Below are 22,617 nucleotides of genomic sequence, written 5' to 3'. Positions count from 1 at the left end.
TACATACTTTGCTCGTTGATCTACATGTAGCACCTCTAATTCTCACCGCAAACCTCTATTTTACACATGAGGCAACTGAGGCTAAGAGATTAAGAAACTCATGTAAGACAAAGCCCACTTGTAAGAGGAAGAGAGTTTGGACCCAAATCTAAGATGTCAGCGACTCGGTGTGGGACAGTCTCACGCTCCCTGACCTCAGGCGGCACTGGTCTGGCCACCTTCTCCTCTCCAGGCCAATTGCTACCCCCAGTGCAGTCACCCACTCTTAGTGGGGTGCCGTCTGTCAACAAAACAGCCAAACTATCGAGTTCCCACAATAGACTTATCAAAAAGACAGGAAAGGCGGAGTGTAAACTCTGCAAGGAAGGCAGAGACACTGGACTGGACAAGAAGAAGGGAGGAGGCTGATCTAAAATTCAACAGCAAATCCTCAATGGCATCAATATGCAAATCAGGAAATCAGCATACGAAGCACCTATGCAAATCCTTCCTCCTGACTTTATAATCAGCAAGGCGGGCAGCCGGGACAGGGCACAGGTCTTCGTTCAATTCGACCCAGGAGCCCTAAAAGAACGGGGCGTCCACGAACCTTGTTTTGGAATTCCTTCGATGCCAGCTTATAATGCTGCATGATCAAGCCGAACGACCTGGAGCTTTTGGAGGCGAAGAGCAGCATGTGATTCAGGATGTGCAGCTCGTAAATCAGATCCTTATTCTGAAACGACAGGGAGGACAGGTCCGCCCCACGTGCACAGCGCCCCGGGCCACCCTTCTCCCGGGGCCCTTCGCCCACCGACCTCGGTGTTGTATTCGATGACAAAACCTGTGAGTTGCTGCTTTATGACCTGGTTAAGGATTTGCTTGTTGCTACTGTCATCCAGAAGCTCCTGGCGGGTCACGATTTTTCCCTTGAACCAAAGAAGAAAAATGTTGGAGGGCAGTAGCTTCCATGATGTAGGCCCTTAATAAATATGAGCGGCACGGTTTCCCCTTGGACAAAAAGAAAACACCATGGTGACCGTGTGACCCACAATCTGGGCACTTCCTAAGAGTGGACGGCTGGGCAGATTAGCCTGTGGGTCTGTGGGTACGTGGCAACCACGAAGATCTGCCGTCTACAAAGGCGGGGAGTGTCGCCGACCACCGGCTGCAGCCGCCTCGCCATGAAGCCATCAGCACATTCATGCCGGTGCTGGGCGGTTTCTCCCACACTGCTTCTAGCCACTGACTGAGTGTGTGGGGCACGAAGGCAGCTCCGTATGTGGGGGCACAGGGCTTTCTGCTAAGTGACTTTGATGAACTTTGGAAGGATTCCCCTGCAGTCAAACCCTCCCTTCCTTCCTTCCTTCCTTCCTTCCTTCCTTCCTTCCTTCCTTCCTTCCTTCCTTCCTTCCTTCCTTCCTTCTTTCCTTCCTTCCTTCCTTCCTTCCTTCTGGCCTACATCAGGATCTCACGAGGACCCCCAGCTCCCTCTCCGTTTGGTGGAACGAGTGATACGTGGATTTAGCGTCAATGTTTTTTACCCCGTATGGCTATCCAATTCTTTCAACACCGAACATTGAATAACATATATGTTCCCTACCGTTCTAAAATATCTTTATCATATACTAAAATTTCTGTACGTATGCGAATCCATTTCTGGAGTCTGTCTTGTCCCATTCGAAACCACAAAGAGGGTCATTTTATTCTCCAGATTAAAACCTCTGAGTGACTTCTATGAGTCCAGGTAAAAACATGGTGGCTCACAGTCCTCACTGAAAGTCAAGCAGATCTGGGTATCATTTGACCTACGTCCTGTGTGACCTTGGGGAAGTAACCTAACCTCTCTGTGCCGTATCTACAAGTCACACGGTTATTGCAAGGATTTGGCTTTGTGTGGGGGAGGGGGTGACGCATGTTCCGGGAAGCAGACCCTGTTCAACGGAACATCCTGCGGTGTTGGCAATGCTCTGTAAATCCATGCTGTCCAGTGGACTTGCCCTCCGCATGTTGCTAGTTTGACTGAGGAACTCAACTTTCAGTTATTTAATTTAATTAATTAATTTAAAATTTAAAGGAAGGGGAGGAGGAAGGTGGGTAATAGAGGCTCAACTGCAGAAGGCCTGTGAGTCCTAGTAAGAACTTGAGTCTTTATCCTATAAGAATGAGAACAGGAAGCCCTTAAAGGGCTTTCAGTGGGAAGAAGGAAAGCGGCCAATGGGTTTTGGAAAGAACACTCTTTAGAGGACAAGAGGGAACATGGCAGATCAGTCGGGTGGATGTTGCATTCGGCAGCGGGAGGCGATGGTCACTGGATCTAGGATGGTAGCGCTAGAGACCCATGAATAGATTCAAGGGATGCTCTAGATTTAAAATCAGAGGCGTTGGAATGATGCCTGGGTGTTCTGGCCTTGACGAGGTGGCAGGTGCAGGAGGCGAAGGCGCCTTTCCTCGAGAGAGAGGAAACACTGGAAGAGGACTTGGAGGGGAGGTTTCGACTGCAGGCTCGGCCGCGCCGAGACATCTGGTGATGAGAATAAAGACCTAGAGATATGAGCTGGTGCAGATGGACGTTTGTCAGTCACGGCGTCTGGACGGTAACCGCTGATGGAGGGCGGGCAGGGAGCATGGACCAGAAGGAAACCCAGGACCGCGCGTTGACAGTGAACAACATTGACAGGTGAAGGAAAGGAGGATGAACTCACAGTGGAGAATGGCTGGACGGGTTGGAGAGACACCAGGGGAACGGACTCTGCAAAAGCCAACGAGTCTAATGTCACCTGGCTCCCAAAAGCCCCTGCGCACCTGCGCGAGCCCTCCGTTTGGAGCTGGAGACCTCTCACCTGCAGCAGGACCAAAGACCTACCTTTTTGAACACCAGGACGCTGTCCAGGGCGACGTGGAAACGCCCGACAGCATTGCGGATCGCGATCACTCCGAACGTGAGCTCTGGGAAATCTTTGATCACATCGTAGAACAGGCTTGCCACTTCTTCCTCCAGGTCCTGTTTGGGGAAGGACGTTTGGGAGAAAGCGGAATGCCTGGCTTCTTGAAGGGCAAGGTGAGAATCATGACCAATTTGTCTCCTTACCTTTGCAAGTTCTGGGGTTCTGCTGGGCCCCCCAAATCCCCTTTCACGGATGTTTTGTACCCAGAATACTTCTCCGACTATGACTAAGGCCAAAATAGGCAAGCCCACAGAGACGAATGGAGAGAATGGATAAACTCAACCTTTGCCAAGTATTAGGGTTGAGACTTTTCATATTAATTCCTCAACTGCCATTAGAAGAGGCATTTGACTTGATCACGTGTCGTATCAAATATACAGCTGGTATTGAGGTATGGCCGTGGCGCCAGCCTTCAATCATCAGCTTAAAAGAAAATTGAAGCCAAAAACGCTGTCAAGAGTGGGACGGGAGAAAAGAGGTGCATGCTCCCCCCACGTATAACCCAAATGCTGAAGTTCTGACCTCCGCCGAGAGAAGGGGAAGGCTCATCGAAGTCACAGGAAAAGGGTTAAGACGTGCAAGAAACTCATTCTCCAAAAGCGAAAACACTTTGCCCTTTATTGATCATTTGGTGCTGTTGTAAACGGACCCCCAAAAAAGGGATCGGTTATGCTGTCGAAACCGACCCCCAAAATACGTCAGTCTCCTCTCTCCATCCTGTCCTCCTTCCCAGTTGGCTTCCCCGGCCTCCCTCGGCTTCCATTTTTCCTTTCTTCATTTTAACTCTGCAGTTCCCTGCCCGGCCTCCCCCGGCCCACCCCCCATCCCCGAAAACCAGCTCATCGGAAAACGAAGAATGGGTATGGAATTAACCCAAAGGGAAGACCTCGCCTCACCCGCCCCCCCCCCAGACACAGGCGTCCTCACCAGTTGAAAATCTGCCTCCCGCCTCTTGAACCCAGTACCTGGAAGAAGCCGATGATGACCAAAGGCCTGGATCTCACAAAATCTGTCACCTGCTGGGTGTCAGTGAACAAAAATGCCTTCTGGCTAATCTGTCTTCTCAACCAGACGACCAAGGCAGCAGATTCAACCACTCCTGAAGAGAGGCAGTAGAACGGAGGTCTCCTTGTGAGGTTTCCTCGAGCCTGTCTTTCCCGGGCTTAATCAGCAGAAGCCTCTTGTTTCGGGGTCCCATCCTTGGAAGGCCACCGGTCAGTCCTCCTGCCCCCACTCCCAAGCCCCAAGGGATGGATATTAGCAGTAACTGCTAAACTTTATTGAGCACTTGCCAGGAACCAGGCACTGTGCTGAGCCCTGAGCCTTTGCCTACATTACATCCCACAACAATGCTACCCTAAGAGATACTCTTATCCCCGCGTAAGGAAATTGAGGTTCAACTCACCGATGGCCACCCCACTAGCAAACCTGGGGAGGAAGCAAGCTCAGCCTTTTTTCCTTATCCACCCTCCAAAGTGACAGTTAGATAGATTTAATTTTTTAAAAAATGTAAATAAATAGAATGTAAATCCAAAGACCAGCTAAGCTCTGACCTTGGGAAAAGTCCATCATCTCTTTGTGACTGCGGTTTCTCGGCTGAGATACAAATGTTTGCTAAGGTCATAGAGCTCAACTTCCATTTTCACGGTGATCATATGGGAGGTGCCAAGCACACAAAAATCTTATTAGCTTCTAACAATTAGGGGACGTCTCCCCATATCTGAGGACACATAACAGTGTGTCCGAATGTACAGAGGGTTACAAATGGACCTGTGTGTGTTGGGATCATCAATTTCACATAATGGCGAATAACGGAAAGTACGGTTTCCTATCGAAGCCTGCTACAGGATAGAGTGGAACATGTCAAATGAGTTCGAAGGGTAAAGCATGTTTGTTGTGAGTAGCTTCGGGCTATATCCACAGGTCTTTATTGATTCACTCGCTCATTTACTCCTTCACCCTCCTCTCACTGGATAGATGCCCGTCGGGTGCCTATTATGATATCAAGTGCTGTGCTTGGTCCTGAGTAACGCAGACACATTTCACAGCTCTCTTTCTGTTAAGGACAGATCGTGATTACACAACGAGCATATGAGCACAACCAAATGAGTATTTGAAACCAACGTTCGATGAGCCTATAGCAAAGATGCATGACCTAGACCGTGAAGTCAGGGAGGGCTGCCTGGAGGAAGTTACTTATGAGCCAAAAAATGAAAGATGTGTAGGTGTCAATCAGAGGGCAACAGGGAGAGGGAAGGGCTTCCAGGCAGAGCAGGCAGCCTGAGCAAAGGTCCTGCGACAGGACAGATTGCTCACAGGGCTTGATGAATGCACGCTGAGTTGCTGAATCAACTATTTTCCACATCTTCACTTAATTTCCTAAGACCACTAGGCCTGTTAAAAACTTGTAATGAAGTAGATTTACGCGCAAAAAGGTGTACAAATCGGAATGAACAGTGTGATGAATTTTCACGAAATGAACACACCTGAGTAACTACCGCACAGATCAAGAAATAGGACATTACCAGGCCCTCAGAGTCCCTGCTTCCAGCCCCTTCACAGCCCCCCCCCCCACCCCGACCCCCACCCAGGGGTAACTTCTGTGCTGACTTCACGACGGTACTTGAGTCTGCCTGTTCCTGAGCTTCATGTAAATGGAATTATAGAGTGTGTTTGCGGGGCTGATTTCGTTATGTCTGTGAGATTCACCCATGTAGTATATTCTTTCTACCCTTTATCTGCCCGTTCTCCGTGGGCTGGCACTGAGGTGCCTTCCAGTTTGGGGCCATTAAGAATTAATTCTCAGGCACGTCTCTGGGGGCACATCATCCGCACTTGGGCTGGGCACAAGCCCAGGAGTAGAATTTCTGGCCAGAGGGGACGCCGTGGTCAGCTTTAGTAAATACAGATTAGGCCATTTAAAAAGCTACAGCGAGTCAGGCCTATGAAAGTTCATAGAAGAAGGATGTGATGGTCTCGAGGGACAGACAGAGGTTGGGGAGGCTTCCCGCCACCCTCAGTGGGCAGGACCGCCCCCCGCCCCCCCCATGCAGTCACCCAGATTCGGCCCTGAGGCTGAGCTTCTAATTTCACAGCCATCTTTTGGGAGGAAATAGGCAGGTAGGTGTCTTGGAAACAAACTTTCTCTTATAGGCTTTTGCCTGGAAAAAAAATTATGTTGTAAGGGACCAGTTTAAAAATTCCGAAAATACCAAAAATAATGAACGAAAACCCTGCAAACCGGTTTAAATTTCAGGTCATTGGAACCATCACTCCGACAGCACTTTGGGCGTCTGCCAGGCCCCCCCCACCTCCGCCCGCCCTCTCTGCCCTCAAGGGCACCTCCTGCTTATGCAATTCTCCAAGTGGCGCTTTCCCACCCCTCCCCCGCCCATTTCTCTCTAGTTTTTTTCACTGAGTCTGTCTCTTCTGGAAATTTTCATTTTTGACAAACTTACACAGTTTCTCCCCTAATGTCAGGCTCACACTGGGTGCTGAAGAAATAAAGGACGGATACATGAGAGCAGTGACTGAATCACCGAATGAGCTGGCTTGTGGGAACTTGAACTCAGGCCCTTCTCCATTCGGACCCCATGGGACTGAGGTAGCTCTGAACTTGGTAAATGGTTCGTCCCCAAGTGCCTGCGAATGGGGCACAGTTGGGGGCGTTGTGTTCCTGCTTGGGTCTGAGCCAGAGGACATGGTGTCAACCAAGGCGTGAATGCCCTGTCAATGAGTGACTGGGGCTGTCCTCCTGCTGGGTGTTTTCAGGCACAAGCTGTGAACGCATCATTAACTGAGGCCCTGCAGGCAACCTGAGTCCCCCCCCCCCCACTTCCAGGAAGGCGGCCAAGGCCAAGTCCTTGGGGACTAGAGGAGCAGGGGGCTGGGGCTTTGGCCCAACAAGGGCTAAACCCCACCTGTCTCTTAGAGAGTTTTCATGAAAGTCACAGCGTGGGAGACCAGTAAAGCCCTGTCAGGTGGGCAGAACCGGCCCGCGCCATTCATCCTGTTTAGGAAATGAGAAATCAGAAGGCAGTGTCAAGTTCTCATAGCTAGTGAGCGTCCTAAAATCCTGGCCCTGGCTCCATTCGGGCATGGATTTTGGGGGGTTAATACTGAGGAAGAAGGGGGCCAGGAAAGCCCAGCAGAGATGTGGGCTGGCGCCTGATGCCAAGCCCACCCTCACGACTCCGTCCCAGTCATATTCAAACACCGTTCATAAGGTCCCGGGCACCGAAGTGGGCCAGGACTCTATTCATTTGATAATAACAGCCACACCCGCCCTTGAGTGCAGCACGGTTTGCAACAGGGCCATAGGCCAGATCTGGCCCGCCAACTGATTTTATAAATAAAGTTTTATTGGAACACAGCCACATCCATTTGCTTATACGTAGATGCTTTCCCACCGCATCAACAGAGTTAAGGTTGTAAAAGAGGTTGTCTGGCCCTTTGCAGAAAACATTTGTAGATCCCATGGAGCCTTGAGGAAGTTACTCTGCGCCTCTGGGCCTCAGTTTCCCTACCTGTAAAAGCACGTCCTACACGGGGTTGTTGTGACGTAGGAGAAGAGACAGGGAAAGTGCCCAGCACACAGTGTGTCAGGGCTTGTGCCTTGCAGATTTATTTCATCATCACAGCAACCCCGGGAACCTACTACATGTCAAGCCATCCTCGTTTTACAGACAAGGAAATCAAAATTCAACAAGCAGGATTGATTTCCCCTGGGCATGTAATGAGGATTTGAAGCCACCAGAGTGCCCACCAGTTCTGGAAGCCTCCTTGGAGGACCCAGGGGAGGAGCTCTGGAGAGACGATAACGGGGAACGGATAGAATTCTGTGAAGAGGGGACTTGCAGGGGAATCACAGGTGCTGTGAACCCCACAAAAGGAGCAGGCACTCCAACCCAGCAGTCAAGGGAGACTTCCTGGGGAGGTGATAGCGGAGTTTCCTGCAGGGCACAGGCAGTCCAAGCACAGGCTTCCACCGCAGAGAGACTCACACAGTCTGAAAGTTGTCACGTTGTCATCTAGTTGCCTCTAAGTGGAGTCAGGACTTTGAGTGGGGTGTCTCTGTCCCTCCCCTCACTTCTCCTGCCCTCTCTTCCCAGCTCTTCTCTTCCCTTGTTCACACACCACCTGCCACAAGCTGGCTGGGAGCCACCGCCCTGCCAGGCCTTTCCTGTAACTTGCCCTGAGGCTGGCACTTCGGCACCATCCTCTGCTCATCTGGCCTGTGTGTCTCATGCCCCCTTGTGTCCATTCTGAGAACTGCAAGGCAGCCCGCAGCCCCTTCAGGCGGTGGCACACCTGGGGTTCTGGGGTTCTTAAAACGACTCAAATAGGCTTATCGCACACCTGCTAAACACCAGGCCCAGAAAAAGGCGACTTGAGTTTCCTGAGAGCCAGTCATTCAGCACACACATACTGGAACGTCCCACTAACATGGAACGGGCTTTGCTGGGCACAGCTGCGTTCATAAGTTCTGTTCCATCCATCCGCCTATTATGCTTTTATATATCGAATCTTTTTCAAGTAGGTCCCACCATGTGCCACACTGAGGCACACAATTCTTCAGGCATCCTTGACATCAAGATAGGACTTGACATGTAGTAGGCTCTCAATAAAAAAAAAAAAAAAGCATTGAATGAACGAATGAGTTAATGAATAAAATGACAATGACAGAAGCAAAGCATTTGGTAGTCATCCTGTCTCAAAGCTGTCTTGTTCCATCATCTCCCAGTTTCCCTTTTGGCCAACCAGTGCTTCCTTGGCCTGGGACCTGTCAAAATTATTCTAAAGTAGAAGATTGGGAGGGAGGGATTTAGGTGGAGTTAAAAGCTCACTCTCTGGTCTTTGGTAGTTTATAGACCATGCACCTCACTATCCGACCTGATGGTACTTCTAGGGCCCAGCAGCTGAGATGAAAGTTGTAGTGAGATCCAGCTACATGCCCACCCAATCTGATCAATCTTCCAGTGGGTGGAGCCGTATAACAGAATTTTGGCCAATGGAGTGAGAATAGAAATGCTCTTTGCCACTTCAAGCCTGGGCCATGACCACCACCAGTAGCGGTCCTCCGCCTCCTTGCCACAGCTGCTGGCGGGACACAGAAGAAATCGCAGGTAGCTCAGAGGCCCTAGGGGAAGACAGAGCTGCACGCCGGAGGGGCCTAGGTCCTTGAAAGACTGTGTGGAGCGGAGCCCGCCATCTCCACCCTGTGGCTGCCAATTGCATCTTGCACGAGCAAGAACTGAACTTGTAATTCAGTTAAGCCACTAAAATGCTAGCGTTTGTATGTGTTTCCACAGCTAGCATTACTTTGACTGACACACAAGCACCCATTACCTTTGCAGCTGATGGGCTCCGACCTGTTGCCCTCAAAAAACAGCTTCAACTCCGGAGTCTTCTGAATGTCAAATTCCTTCCGAAGTTCCTTCTCAACCGTGACATCCACTTTGCCGAAGCCGACCCCGTTCTTGCCTTTGCCCATGATCTCCACAGCTTTGCCCAGCTCCTCGGCTAGATTCCTGGATTGCTTGGAGGATGGGTTGTCTGAAAGAGCCAGTATGAAGCAGAACTCGCTAGAGCCTCTGTCAGTCCCATGTCACAAGAAGGAGGCTTTGTTTTGCCTGCTCAGTCCCTGGGCCGCTCATGCTCTGTTGCTAGGGGTAAATTTTCAGAGATGGGGCACATGGTCTGTGAAATTGACCAATTTGGGAGACACACGGCAGGGTTTTTGTTGTTGTTGTTGTTGTTTAATAGCAAGGGCTTGGCAATGCTGGAAATAATGCACCTTTGGGCAGTTAATCTACACTGTCACTGAGCTCCACTTTCCTCATGAGTAAAGTGGGGAAAATACCGATTACCTCATGGGGTTGTCAGCATCAAAGGATTTATTTAACAATCCGTTATATAATTCTTATTGTTTCCCAAGAGCTTGGATTAAGTCATGCAATGGATCAAGGCATTTAATCCTCCCACTACCACTATGGGGCAGGTATCATTATCTCAGTTTTATAGGTGAGGAAACTGATACACAACAAAATGACCTACTCCCTCAAGGCCATAGTCAAGATCTAGACCCACTCCATCAGCTTTCTAATCTCCACTAAGCCTGTCGAACCCTCAGCACAATGCCTGGTATATAATAAGTACTAATAAATCTGTTGTATAACAACACACTGTTATTATATACTAATATATTAAGAATATATAAAACATTCATACAAATTATCTGTAAATGTATAGAAATAGATGTCAGATGAATATTAATATACAATGTACACATATAAAAGGTACTGTTTTTGTAAAATATTCATGGTTAGAAATTAGAGACAGGGAGAAAGAACGAGAGGGTATGAGCGGCATCTGGTGGAAAGTCGTAGAGTTGCAGGCCACATTGAGTCTATAAGGAGAAAAAACGAGAGTAAGGGCGCCATCTGGTGGAAAGTCGTAGAGTTGCAGGCCACATTGAGTCCGTTAAGAAGAACGAGAGGGTATAGGCGCCATCTGGTGGAAAGTCGTAGAGATGCAGTCCACGTTGGGTCCGTTAAGGAGAAAGAAGAGAGTATGAGCGCCATCTGGTGGAACGTCATAGAGTTGCAGACCACATAGGGTCTATTAAGAAGAAAGAACCGAGAGGGTATGAGCGCCGTCTGGTGGAAAGTTGTAGAATTGCAGGCCACATAGGGTCCGTTAAGGAGAAAGAACGAGAGGGTATGAGCGCCATCTGGTGGAAAGTTGTAGAGTTGCAGGCCACATAGGGTCCGTTAAGGAGAAAGAACAAGAGAGTATGAGCGCCATCTGGTGGAAAGTCGTAGAGTTGCAGTCCACGTTGGGTCCGTTAAGGAGAAAGAACAAGAGAGTATGAGCGCCATCTGGTGGAAAGTCGTCGAGTTGCAGACCACATAGGGTCTATTAAGAAGAAAGAACGAGAGGGTATGAGCGCCGTCTGGTGGAAAGTTGTAGAATTGCAGGCCACATAGGGTCCGTTAAGAAAAAAGAACGAGAAGGTATGAGCGCCGTCTGGTGGAAAGTTGTAGAGTTTCAGGCCACGTTGGGTCCGTTAAGGAGAAAGAACAAGAGAGTATGAGCGCCATCCGGTGGAAAGTCATAGAGTTGCAGACCACATAGGGTCTATTAAGAAGAAAGAACGAGAGGGCATGAGCGCCGTCTGGTGGAAAGTTGTAGAATTGCAGGCCACATAGGGTCCGTTAAGGAGAAAGAACAAGAGAGTATGAGCGCCGTCTGGTGGAAAGTCGTAGAGTTGCAGTCCACGTTGGGTCCGTTAAGGAGAAAGAACAAGAGAGTATGAGCGCTATCTGGTGGAAAGTCATAGAGTTGCAGACCACATAGGGTCTATTAAGAAGAAAGAACGAGAGGGCATGAGCGCCGTCTGGTGGAAAGTTGTAGAATTGCAGGCCACATAGGGTCTATTAAGAAGAAAGAACGAGAGGGAATGAGCGCCGTCTGGTGGAAAGTCGTAGAGTTGCAGTCCACGTTGGGTCCGTTAAGGAGAAAGAACAAGAGAGCATGAGCGCCATCTGGTGGAAAGTCGTCGAGTTGCAGACCACATAGGGTCTATTAAGAAGAAAGAACAAGAGGGTATGAGCGCCGTCTGGTGGACAGTTGTAGAATTGCAGGCCACATAGGGTCCGTTAAGGAAAAAGAACGAGAAGGTATGAGCGCCGTCTGGTGGAAAGTCGTAGAGTTGCAGTCCACGTTGGGTCCGTTAAGGAGAAAGAACAAGAGAGTATGAGCGCCATCTGGTGGAAAGTCATAGAGTTGCAGACCACGTTGAGTCCGTTAAGGAGAAAGAACAAGAGAGCATGAGCGCCATCTGGTGGAAAGTCGTCGAGTTGCAGTCCACGTTGGGTCCGTTAAGGAGAAAGAACAAGAGAGTATGAGCGCCATCTGGTGGAAAGTCGTCGAGTTGCAGTCCACGTTGGGTCCGTTAAGGAGAAAGAACAAGAGTATGAGCGCCATCTGGTGGAAAGTCGTCGAGTTGCAGACCACATAGGGTCTATTAAGAAGAAAGAACGAGAGGGCATGAGCGCCGTCTGGTGGAAAGTTGTAGAATTGCAGGCCTCAGAGGGTCCATTAAAAAGAAAGAACGAGAGGGTATGAGCGCCGTCTGGTGGAAAGTTGTAGAATTGCAGGTCACATAGGGTCCGTTAAGGAAAAAGAACGAGAAGGTATGAGCGCCATCTGGTGGAAAATTGTAGAGTTGCAGGCCACATAGGGTCCGTTAAGGAGAAAGAACAAGAGAGTATGAGCGCCATCTGATGGAAAGTCGTAGAGTTGCAGTCCACGTTGGGTCCGTTAAGGAGAAAGAACAAGAGAGTATGAGCGCCATCTGGTGGAAAGTCGTAGAGTTGCAGTCCACGTTGGGTCCGTTAAGGAGAAAGAACAAGAGAGCATGAGCGCCATCTGGTGGAAAGTCGTCGAGTTGCAGACCACATAGGGTCTATTAAGAAGAAAGAACGAGAGGGTATGAGCGCCGTCTGGTGGACAGTTGTAGAATTGCAGGCCACATAGGGTCCGTTAAGGAAAAAGAACGAGAAGGTATGAGCGCCGTCTGGTGGAAAGTCGTAGAGTTGCAGTCCACGTTGGGTCCGTTAAGGAGAAAGAACAAGAGAGTATGAGCGCCATCTGGTGGAAAGTCATAGAGTTGCAGACCACATAGGGTCTATTAAGAAGAAAGAACGAGAGGGCATGAGCGCCGTCTGGTGGAAAGTTGTAGAATTGCAGGCCACATAGGGTCTATTAAGAAGAAAGAACGAGAGGGAATGAGCGCCGTCTGGTGGAAAGTCGTAGAGTTGCAGTCCACGTTGGGTCCGTTAAGGAGAAAGAACGAGAGAGTATGAGCGCCATCTGGTGGAAAGTTGTAGAGTTGCAGGCCACGTTGTCTGTTAACGAGAAAGAACGAGAGGGTGTGAGCGCCATCTGGTGGAAAGTCATAGAGTTGCAGGTCACATTGGGCATATTAGGAAGAAAGAACGAGAGAGTATGAGCACCACCTGGTGGAAAGTCCTGGAGCTGACAGTTCAAACTGGGTCCCTCTGGCAGCTTTGGAAGTGCATAAAATATGGTAGGGGACTATTAAGGAAGGAAAGCCAGGAAGGGAAGGGTGGGTTTAGAGAGAGGTTATGATGCTTACTTAGCTCTTCTAAGCCCACCCCACTGGCGGTTGTCAATTATGAATTAACTTGTACTATGAATTAAGATTTGTAAGCTAACAGATGGTTGGTTACTAGACTTGTGATGATCACATCATAAGGTATATAAATGTCAAATCTTTATATTATACACTTGAAACTAGTATATTTAAAAAGAATCATTGGCTCCTCTCTTTGCTAGGCAGTGGGTGAAGAGAAGAGTGGGAGGCTTTTTCTGGAAACAACCTCAGGGAGGTGGCATGTCATGTTGGCAGCAGGCTTCCCAGCCCAAGGTCTGGAGGGACTAAAAGGCAGTCGAGTTTGCCTTTCTTCCTCCTGATAACATTGTGAGCCTGTAGGACCCTCCTTTTTCAAATCCCCTTTGTCTGTCTGGAACACTGGGAGGAAGTACAGAGCACCTCCACTGCCATTGGCAAGTTCCAAGTTCAACAGAGAGGTCTTTTGTAAAGCAAACTGCAGAAAGCTGGGCCCTGGACAGTCGGCACATATCCCATTGCCAGTCAGCACACCTGCTCCTGTGATGGAACCCAAAAGTGAATGATCGTTTTCATTAAATGCCCAGTCAATGGACAGAAAGTGGGACTTTCCACTCCCTTGTAGATCGATGGCCCTCCACTGCCTGCTTTGTCACCATCATTGCCTTCAATAACCCTCATCCATCACCTCCAGCAGGCTCTGGCCCGCTGCCAGCTGCTCTGGCCTGCAGGCCTCTACCCTGGCTGCCTTGTGGAGTCAGCCACGCATGACTTGGGGTTGCTGGCTGACACCGTATCCAAACCTGAGTTTCCACGGAAAGAAGCTCAGAGCAAGGGAAACATAGAATGATTATCCAAATGGTGGTGGTTTAGAGATCCCACACATAGTCTAGTGCTCCTCAGTGACCAAAACGGAAGTGAAAGAGGTTGCGGCAGCTGGGATGCTGAGAAGTGAGAGCTACACTGAAGGGACCTAACGGTGGTGGGGACTCATCCATCCATCCACCATCCATCCACCCATCCATCCATCCGCCCATCCATCATCTATCCACCCATCCATCCATCCATCCACCCATCCATCCATCCATCCACCCATTCATCCATCAATCCATCCATCCATCATCCATCCATCCATCCATCCATCCACCCATCCATCCATCCATCCACCCATCCATCCATCATCCATCCATCCATCCATCCTTTCATCCAACAAACCTTTTTTTTTTTTAGCATTTTCCATGTACCGGGCTCTGTTCTAGGCACTGGGAACTTGACAATGAACAGATAAAAATCCTTGCTGTCATTGGAGAGGGTAGAAAGCAAACAAATAAAGAAGTAGAGTATGTAGAGTATATTCTACATTAGCTGCTGAGTGTTATAGCGAAAGAAAAAAAAAAAAGCAGAGCCAGAGGCTGGGAGTGTCAGGGGAACTAAGTTTGAGTAGGGAGGCTAGAGAAGGCCTCACTGAGAAGGGGCATTTTAATAAAGACTGAAAGAAGGGAATGTAAGCTGGACTAGAAAATGGTGTATTGTTTTGTTTTGTTTGTTTGTTTGTTTGTTTGTTTTCCTAGAGGACACATACTGGGTACTCAATGAGTGTGAATTCTGTAGGTTTTCTCATAAAATGGTTATGGGGATTTATAGCACTGGTGGCCCAGGCAAGATGTATTTTTAAAACATCTCTGTGCCCCAGTTTCTTCATCTGTACAGCGAGGATATGAATAGATTCTACACCTTAGGATGATCCTACATAGTGAGACTAGATGTGCAGAGCTCTGGTACAGGTGACCAGCTTCAAGCCATCTAACCCAAGTCTGGGCCAATTATGTAATTCTGTGTGGGTTTGAGGATAAGCAGATGGGCCCCAGAGTCATATTAGAATAGGCTGCATCTCTCTGCCTGCAGCCTGCCTGGTGTGTAGACGTGTTAATGGCTGATGGGTCGATGTTGGCCTGGGTCTTTAGTAGATAACCTTTCACCTACTGGAAGAGAAGCCCCCTTTCCTGAGCAGCCAGCATGAGTCTGAGGAGGGGCCGATGGGTATGGGAGGTGGGAGTGTAGGAACGGAGCTTAGCCCCCAGCTCAAGGACTGAGTGCGCCTTTCTTGAGACGATGGTTCTCAATGTAGGACAATTGGCCATGTCTAGAGACATATCTGGTTGTCACAACTGGAGTGCTGTGGGTAGCTAGCGGGTAGAGGCTGGGGAGGCTGCCGAATACCCTATGACTCACAGGACAGCTCCACAACAAGAACTATCCAGCCAAAATGTCAATATTGCCAAGGAGGAGAAATCCTACTTTAGACCAAGCTCCAGATCAGGCACGGAATAGCACTCTGAGAACAACCCTCTCCCCATTCCACAGGGCCATTTATAGTATATGGACGTGCTCATAGGTCATAGGGACTTTGGGAGGGTCATCAGTCTCCCAGATCCTCAGGGGCCCTCTCACAAACTTCTCTGACCATTGCAATGGCCTACGAGGTCCCAAAGGTTCTGCCGTTAATCCTTCTAATTTTATTTCTTACTACTCTTCTCTTCGGCAACTCAGTTTTGGCCGCCCTGGCACGGTTCCGCCTCAGGGCTTTTGCACTTGCTGCTCCTGCTGCCTAAAACACTCTCCTCCCTATCTGCATGACTTGCTGTCTTACTGCTCTCAGGTCTTGCCTAATGGTCACCTCCTGAGAAGGGTCTTCCCCGGCCACCCTCTCTGAAATTGCAGCCCCGCCTCCGCCCACTCCTTGCACTCCTTAGCGCCTTTTCTGTTTTCCTCCACACAACATACTGTATTTTTCACTTATTTGTCTGTTTCTCTTGAGTCTTCCCTCTCCAGGATGTAAGTTCCATGAAGCAAGGATGTCTGCCTGTTTCTTGTTCGCCACTCAGTGCCTAAAATATATCTGTCGCATAGTAGATAGATATTCAATAAATATTTAATGAGCGAATGAATGATGAATAAATATAAAAATAAATACCCCGGATATCGGTACAGTTCTGTAAGATGAATGGAGTTTTGTGACTTTGGGAAAATTACCCAATCTTTCTGAGACTTTTTTTTTGCCTCATATATACGATGGGGACAGTGAGACTAAGCACAGTGCCTGGAATGCAGGTCTCGAGAAATGGCCATCGTCGTCATCATCACCACCATCGTTGTCATTATCATCATCGTCATCATCATTATCTTCATCACCACCCTCTTCCATGTCATCATCATCATCAATGGAATCATCACCATAATCAGTATCATCATGTAACCTGTCCCCAGATTACAGAGGTAACCTGGTCACCTCTGCTTCAGTGATAATTACTAAATTATCCTAGTGACGATTCCTGATAAGTCTCATTTTGGCCTCTCCCCACTAAATGTAACCTTCTCCTTGTCTTATTAATGGAGAACATTATGGGCCAAAGAAAACTCATTCATTCATTCATTCATTCACTCGTTCATTCAACATCCCTGCAGACCTTCCACGCTCCAAAGACAATGCTAGATGTTAGGAATCAAGAGATAAATAAGATTTGGTCTTTATCCTCCACGAAGCTCATGAGTTTAAAGGCGGTTTCAATACAGCATAGCAACTCTGTGAAAGGGGGACATAGAGGGCTGTGGGAGCACATAGGAGGGGCTTTTTGCCAACCTAGGAGGTATGGGGGGAGCACAGCCTCCCAACAAGGTGACTCCATGAGCTTAAGCCTCGCCATCCAGGTGAAGACGTGCAGAAAGGACACCCCAGGTAGAGCAACTGCGAATGCAAAGGCACTGTGGTCTGAGTCGACAGGACCCACCCGCCAACCACAAAGAACTCAGGGGCAGGGGAACGGGGAAGTTGGTCTAGGCTAGGTCGAGCGGAGGACGTGGTGGCCCTGTTAAGGAGTTTGAGGTCTTAGAGACTCTTTGGCATTATTTTATTCAAGAAGTGACCCAATCAGCTTTGCATTTAAGAAAGAAAAATCTCTCTGGGTCCATTGTGGAGCCGACACACCACAGAAAGACGCCACCGTGGTTTCCTGGGGACTGACGAGGCCAGAACCGAGGCAACGGCAGGCAGACAGGGAGGGCTGGCGATGGCGCAGGGCTTTGGGAGTTGGTCTCGGTAGGACTGGGTGACAGCTCTGACGTGCAGATAGGCAGGAGTCGGGAATGACCTTGAGATTTCTGCGCTTGGCCCTGGGCGGATGGTGGTGCTGTCCATTGGGACAGGATGTGAGAAGCCGCAGCAGGTTGCCGGGAGCAGATCAAAGATGCCGAGCTCCGTTTTGGATACATGGCATTTGAGATGTGGCAGCAATGCACACAGGACCGATTCTGCTAACCACTGGTTTTGGAGCCTGATGTCCCCGGAGAGATGCGGAACCGGGCAGAGAGTTCCCCGGGGCAAAACAGTGGAAAAATCCTTTTTGTGAAGAGCCCATTTACATTTTTTTGGGGGGGGCTTTTATAATGGTTTTGCCAGGTGATTAGTTTTTCTAAAGGTCACTTTAGAAGCCCTGCCAGTGTTCAGAGAGCTCGTTTCGATTTCACTGTATCGGAAGGAATGAAATATGCAGACGCAATGAGTCTGAGTGTCTCTTTTAGATAACAGAATCTCCGCCGGTGCCCAGTGCTTTGAAAGGCCAGCTGGTGGGAACGGTCTAAGTTTAAAGTATTCCGATGGGTTGTTATCAAGAGTAATTAAAGACTATAAAATCAATTGGCTCTCTGTGTAGCCTGAGTTAAAAGAAGTCAGTTGAAGCCCCAAACTGACCTGAACTGGCCCTTCTGCCCCCGATCGAACAGAGCCGTCAGGGGGCGGGGGCCAGTCTTGTGGTCTCACGTGGGCAGGATCCACCACAGTGGAAGAGAGGAGACGATTTGGATGCATGACCTTGCTGGCGTACAGCTCCACGGCAGGCAGAGTAGGGCTGGCTGCAGGCTTCTCGATTCTCCCCCGTAAAAGGAGATACGTGTGTGGTGGCCCGAGTCCCATGGTGGGTGAGAGATGAGGAGAACTGGCTGGAGAAGGCGCTCAGCAGAGCGAAAAAGCCTGCCCTGCTCGCGGCCGTGCTGCGGACGCTGGCCGGGCCGGACCTCTCCTCCAGGGTCTGTCCTCATGGACGTGAAGCACCATCGAGCGTGTGCCCTGGCGCTTAGGCCGAAGGAAGCCGTGAACAGCCTTCCAGCCTGAGCTGGAAGGAGGTCAGACGGCCTGGAAGTCTTTCAATGAAACTTCATGCAATATGCACGCGCCGTCCTGGATGGAAGCAGAAATGACCCCGTCGTAAGGTTTCTCTTCTGGGAACCATCAAGGTGAAGAGAGTGAAAAGGGTGCTTTTGTTCCGCGTGGCTGTCACGTGGCCGCGCGAGCCAGCCGGGGCAGCCCTGGGACCCAGGGCGACCGAGTGGCCGTGCCGTCAGGCACCCACACTCCCCCGGTGAAGCAGCACGCGTGGAGAGAACGTGCGGATGAGAACAGCCGGGGCCGGGGGAGGAGCTGGGAGGCCTGAATCTCAGACGGGTTTTATACACTTGATTGCTATAGGGCGAGCCCGGGGGTCCGACTGTGGGCGTCAGCTAGACGGGGAGCTGGCGAGCAGGGACAGGGGTGGGCATGTCTTCTGGATCTGCTGTTTCTTCAGGAGGGGATGCCAATTCAGTTTTAACAGTGACATCTTCCGATTTTGAAAACGCAGTGTGGGCTGAACGTAACCGACCTGCGGGCCGTCTTTGACCCACGGGCTTCCTGCTGCACCCTCGATCGCAGGGTTGGGGGGAAGAAGGGGAGACATGAAGACGAGCCTGAGAGACGAGAGGGGCCCAGGAGAGAACGAGGGCCGCGGGCGGGGGCTGCACGCAGGTGTCAGGGTGGGTGAGGAGCCGCAAGTTCCCACTGACCTGGGAGCCAGATGTCCTCGGAGCCCTCGCCTGAGCCAGGCGGGGTCCGGAAAGTCCACCTCGTGGAAGAAACGGGTCCTGACGTTTCTGCTGTGCATTGCCAAGGGTAACAGAGCAAGGGGACAGAGGAGCCCACGTCCTTGACGCTGTGGAGCTGCTGTGCCAGCCACTGACTGCCCATCTGTGGCCACACGGCACCTGAGGTAAAGCCCGAAGCCACTGCGAGCGACTCTTTATGATTTGCAGCTGAGCGCAGACCTCACTGACGGGACGTCGACGAGCTGTACCCGTCCCCAGGCCGGGGAGGATGGGAAGCCGTGTCTACTGAGCATTTTCCACGTGCCAGGTCTCTCGCAGACGGTCTCGGTTAATCCCTATAACGACCCTGCCATTTTCATTAGTCTCACTTTACAGATTAAGGCGGTGCACAGAAATGCACCTAGGGCCGCACGTTTAGCTCGTAGCAGAAGAGGACTTCGCACGCGAGCTTGCCCGACCCCCACGTCCTCCTCAGCAAACCCTGATGTCACTGCGGGACCAAAGCGTGTGGATGGTTCAGGGCCTGGCGTGGGGACTTGGATGAGTATCGCTGCCAGCAGCCATCGGTTCCAAGGACGTCTGTTCGCTCCGCAACTCTGGCTAGAGACTGCCCGTCACTCGTCACCGCGGGAAAGCCAGATAGCGAGGATTCACGCTTCTGGGCTTCCGGATGCACCCGCATTGGCCCGGGAGTCCCTGATGAGCGTCGAACGCGAGGGCACAGGAGCCGGGCGGAGAAGCCACTCCGCCGCTTTGCAGGTGGAAGAGCTGTTTCTGAGGACACGTCTCCCAGCTGTCGCCTCCCCTCGGGGCACCCAACGTGTAGGGTTTACACTATTCTAATGGCATGAATAGCAGCTGTGACATTTCTGGCTTAAACTGTAAAGTCTCCGAGGGCAGGAACCAGGGTCCCTCTCCACTGGGACCCCAGCAAAGGCCCACCCAGCAGAACTGGCTGAGGAAACGTGGGGAGACTCAGAGGACTGTAATAAAGCTCCACCTGCGGGTGTTCACTAGAAGCCAATGAGTGCGTTTCTGAGCCATTTTCATCACCCCGACGAGGAGGAATCATTCACCCTTTCGTGCAGATGCGGAAACTGTCACGGGGAAGGGAGCGGCAGCCCGCGGAGGCTTCAGCTCTCCGTAGCCACCAGGCTCTGTGCTGAGCACCCCAGGGATCACGCGACGGGATTTAAGCCCCCCATTTCACAGCCAAGTAAATAGAGACTCAGAGTGATCACGGTCACTTGCCCAAAGCCACCTCATCAGTACGCAGTGGGATCCAGCGTTCGAGTGACTGTTGGAGGAGGGGGAACAAGGGCGGGGCGCAGCGGGCGGAGGGAGGGCGGTCGGGAAACGCAGCATGGGCTGCCTGGGTAGAGGCAGAACCCGAGCTGGGACGGGGACCCGCTGGGCCCCGGAACCTCAGGCGCCGCCCAGGTGGCCTGGCGCATCCTGGAGGTGGACCCTGCAGACGGACACGGAGCCAGCGCCGTCCCCGAAGCGGCCGTGAGGGTGAGGTTCTGAGATCCAGCATCCGCACCTGCTGCCCGCCTCCTGCCGCCCCTCCCTCGCGGGCAGTGGGTCAGCCCGGGGTCTGCGGTCCCCACCGGGAGCTGTGGGACCTCGGGCGAACCACTTGGTCTCTCGGAGCTGAGAAACGGGGAGCTGTGGCGCGCCGCCACCCGGGGCTGTCGTGACAATCACGTGGCTTAGCATTTAGCAAGGCTCGAAAGGACCGCGCCCGGCACGCAGGACGGACTCGCCTTGCAAACCCCGTCCTCCCCATCCTCCCTGTCCTCGGGCTGCGCGCTGTGCCAGCGCCCCGGGGAAAAGAGGCCCGCCCTCTCTCCAGAAGCTCTGCGGACGCAAAGGACGGCAGCCCAGAGAATACGACCAGCCGTGCGATGCAGACGGTGGCCGTGACCGTCTGCAACTCCGTCCTCGAGTGCTCGCCCGCAGCTGCCGTCGCGCGCCTGCCTTGGCGTGCGTTCCCGCGGCCTAACGTGTCTCGCTGGGCCGTCACCACGATTCCTGCGCTCATTATACCCGCGGCCATTGTAAAGAGGAGAAACCTGAGTTTCAGAATAGCAAGGACAGCTGCGGGGAAAGCCTGCCTCCTCGCCTCTGAGCGGGACGGAGGGGCCGCATGCCAATCGAAACTCGAGCGGCGGCGTCCTATCTTGAAAACCGTTCAACCCGCCCGGACCTCCACATCCTCCTCTGCAAACCGGGGCCGATGTTATATACACATTGCTTTTTTTTTTTTAAATGCGAAGAATGCGTGTGCTCACGTGCTCAGCGATACCTAGAACTCCCTGGGCCCGGGAGCGAGGACGGAGGCCTCGCCCGCCCGCCGCCGCCCCGCCCCGGAGCGGGGATACTCACAGAAAAGCACCACGAGGAAGCGGGCCTCGCTCAGCATCTGGGCCAGGCCGGCGGGCGTCAGCACCATCAGGCCGCGTTCCTCCGGGATGTGCAGGGGCTGGGACACGTTGACCGTGACGTCCTCGAAGGCGTCCTCTGGCAAGCCCTGGGCGGTGGGGACGCGCGAGGCCGCCAGCAGCGAGAGCACCCAGAGCAGCGGCATGGCCGTCCTGCAGGGCCGGCAGGAGGGACGGGAGACTCGTCACCACTCCCGCCCCTCCTCCCCTTCCCTGCCCGCCAGTCCCTGCGTGTGGCCTGAGCTCGGCTGGCCCGCTGGCCCTTGCAGTGCTCGCAGCTCAGCGGCCGCAAAGCGTTACCCCCCGGGGCCCGTGTAAGCTGTGCAGCGGCCCTGCGGAGGCAGCCAGAAGCCGAATGGCATGCCGGCCACCGGGCCCGCGGACACCAGGTGAGACTCTTGCAGAGAGGAGCTGCATTGCGGCGTGCTAGGGCGGGCCTCTGCATCTCAGAGATGCCGGGTCCGACCCCTCCTCACAGCCTCTGCGACATGCTCTGCCAGCTCCCGCTTGAATGCCCCTCATGGCGGGACGCTCACTACCTCGCAGGGCACCCCATTTGGTTTTCGAACACGTCTTCCCCTCAAGGATGAATATGAATTTTAGAAGCCCCGACTAGAATACATACTTGTAAAAACTGGACACGGCACCATAAATATAGGTGAAGTAGAAAATGAACGTTTCTCTCCCAATCCCGCCTCTGAGGTGGGAATGAATCCTTACAGGTGCCGCAAACACCTCTGGGAATGTACACGTTTAAACAGCAAGGGGCTCAGGTGTGCGTAGTGTTTGGTGTTCTGATTTTCTTAATAACACAAAATGGATCTTAGACACCTTTCCACAGAAGTACATATTAGATCTGTAACATGGCTTCCTTTTTTTTCCCTCCTCGAATCCTTGCCACGTCCTCCCCGAGCACAGAGCCGCCTCCCCGGATATCGTACAGACTACAGGAGGGTCTCAGATAAGAAGCAGTGTATCCCAGTCGCCCTTCAGATCAAACATATCAGGATCTTAACTTCTTTGTTGACCGCCGTCTTCCTAGTACCTGGCATTTGTGGTAGTGAAGTGAACAAGTGTCCTGAGTGAATAAATGAATGAATGAATGAATGAATGAATGAGTGAGTGAATGAATATTTGATATTTACCTAGGGGATACTATTTGGTAAACAATCTGAGG

At 51.5% G+C, this 22,617-nt stretch overlaps 1 protein-coding gene across 1 annotated transcript in view; it reads right to left on the bottom strand.

Moving 5' to 3' along the window:
* PDILT (protein disulfide isomerase like, testis expressed) overlaps positions 1-21,586 on the bottom strand; it is a 30,242-nt gene extending 8,656 nt beyond the window's left edge. The window contains exons 1-6 of the mRNA XM_036226199.1: positions 21,385-21,586; positions 9,276-9,482; positions 3,893-4,026; positions 2,846-2,983; positions 798-908; positions 590-715 (exon numbers count right to left, since the gene is read on the bottom strand). Of these exons, the coding sequence (XP_036082092.1) occupies positions 590-715; positions 798-908; positions 2,846-2,983; positions 3,893-4,026; positions 9,276-9,482; positions 21,385-21,586 (918 nt within the window). The remainder of the gene's footprint in view (positions 1-589; positions 716-797; positions 909-2,845; positions 2,984-3,892; positions 4,027-9,275; positions 9,483-21,384) is intronic.
* Between the last annotated feature and the right edge of the window lie 1,031 nt (positions 21,587-22,617).

The sequence above is a fragment of the Rousettus aegyptiacus genome, unplaced genomic scaffold (assembly GCF_014176215.1).
Source record: "Rousettus aegyptiacus isolate mRouAeg1 unplaced genomic scaffold, mRouAeg1.p scaffold_m13_p_8, whole genome shotgun sequence".
Taxonomy (NCBI): domain Eukaryota; kingdom Metazoa; phylum Chordata; class Mammalia; order Chiroptera; family Pteropodidae; genus Rousettus; species Rousettus aegyptiacus.
The sequence above is the reverse complement of the archived record's forward strand: the minus strand, read 5'-3'. Positions and strand labels throughout refer to the sequence as shown.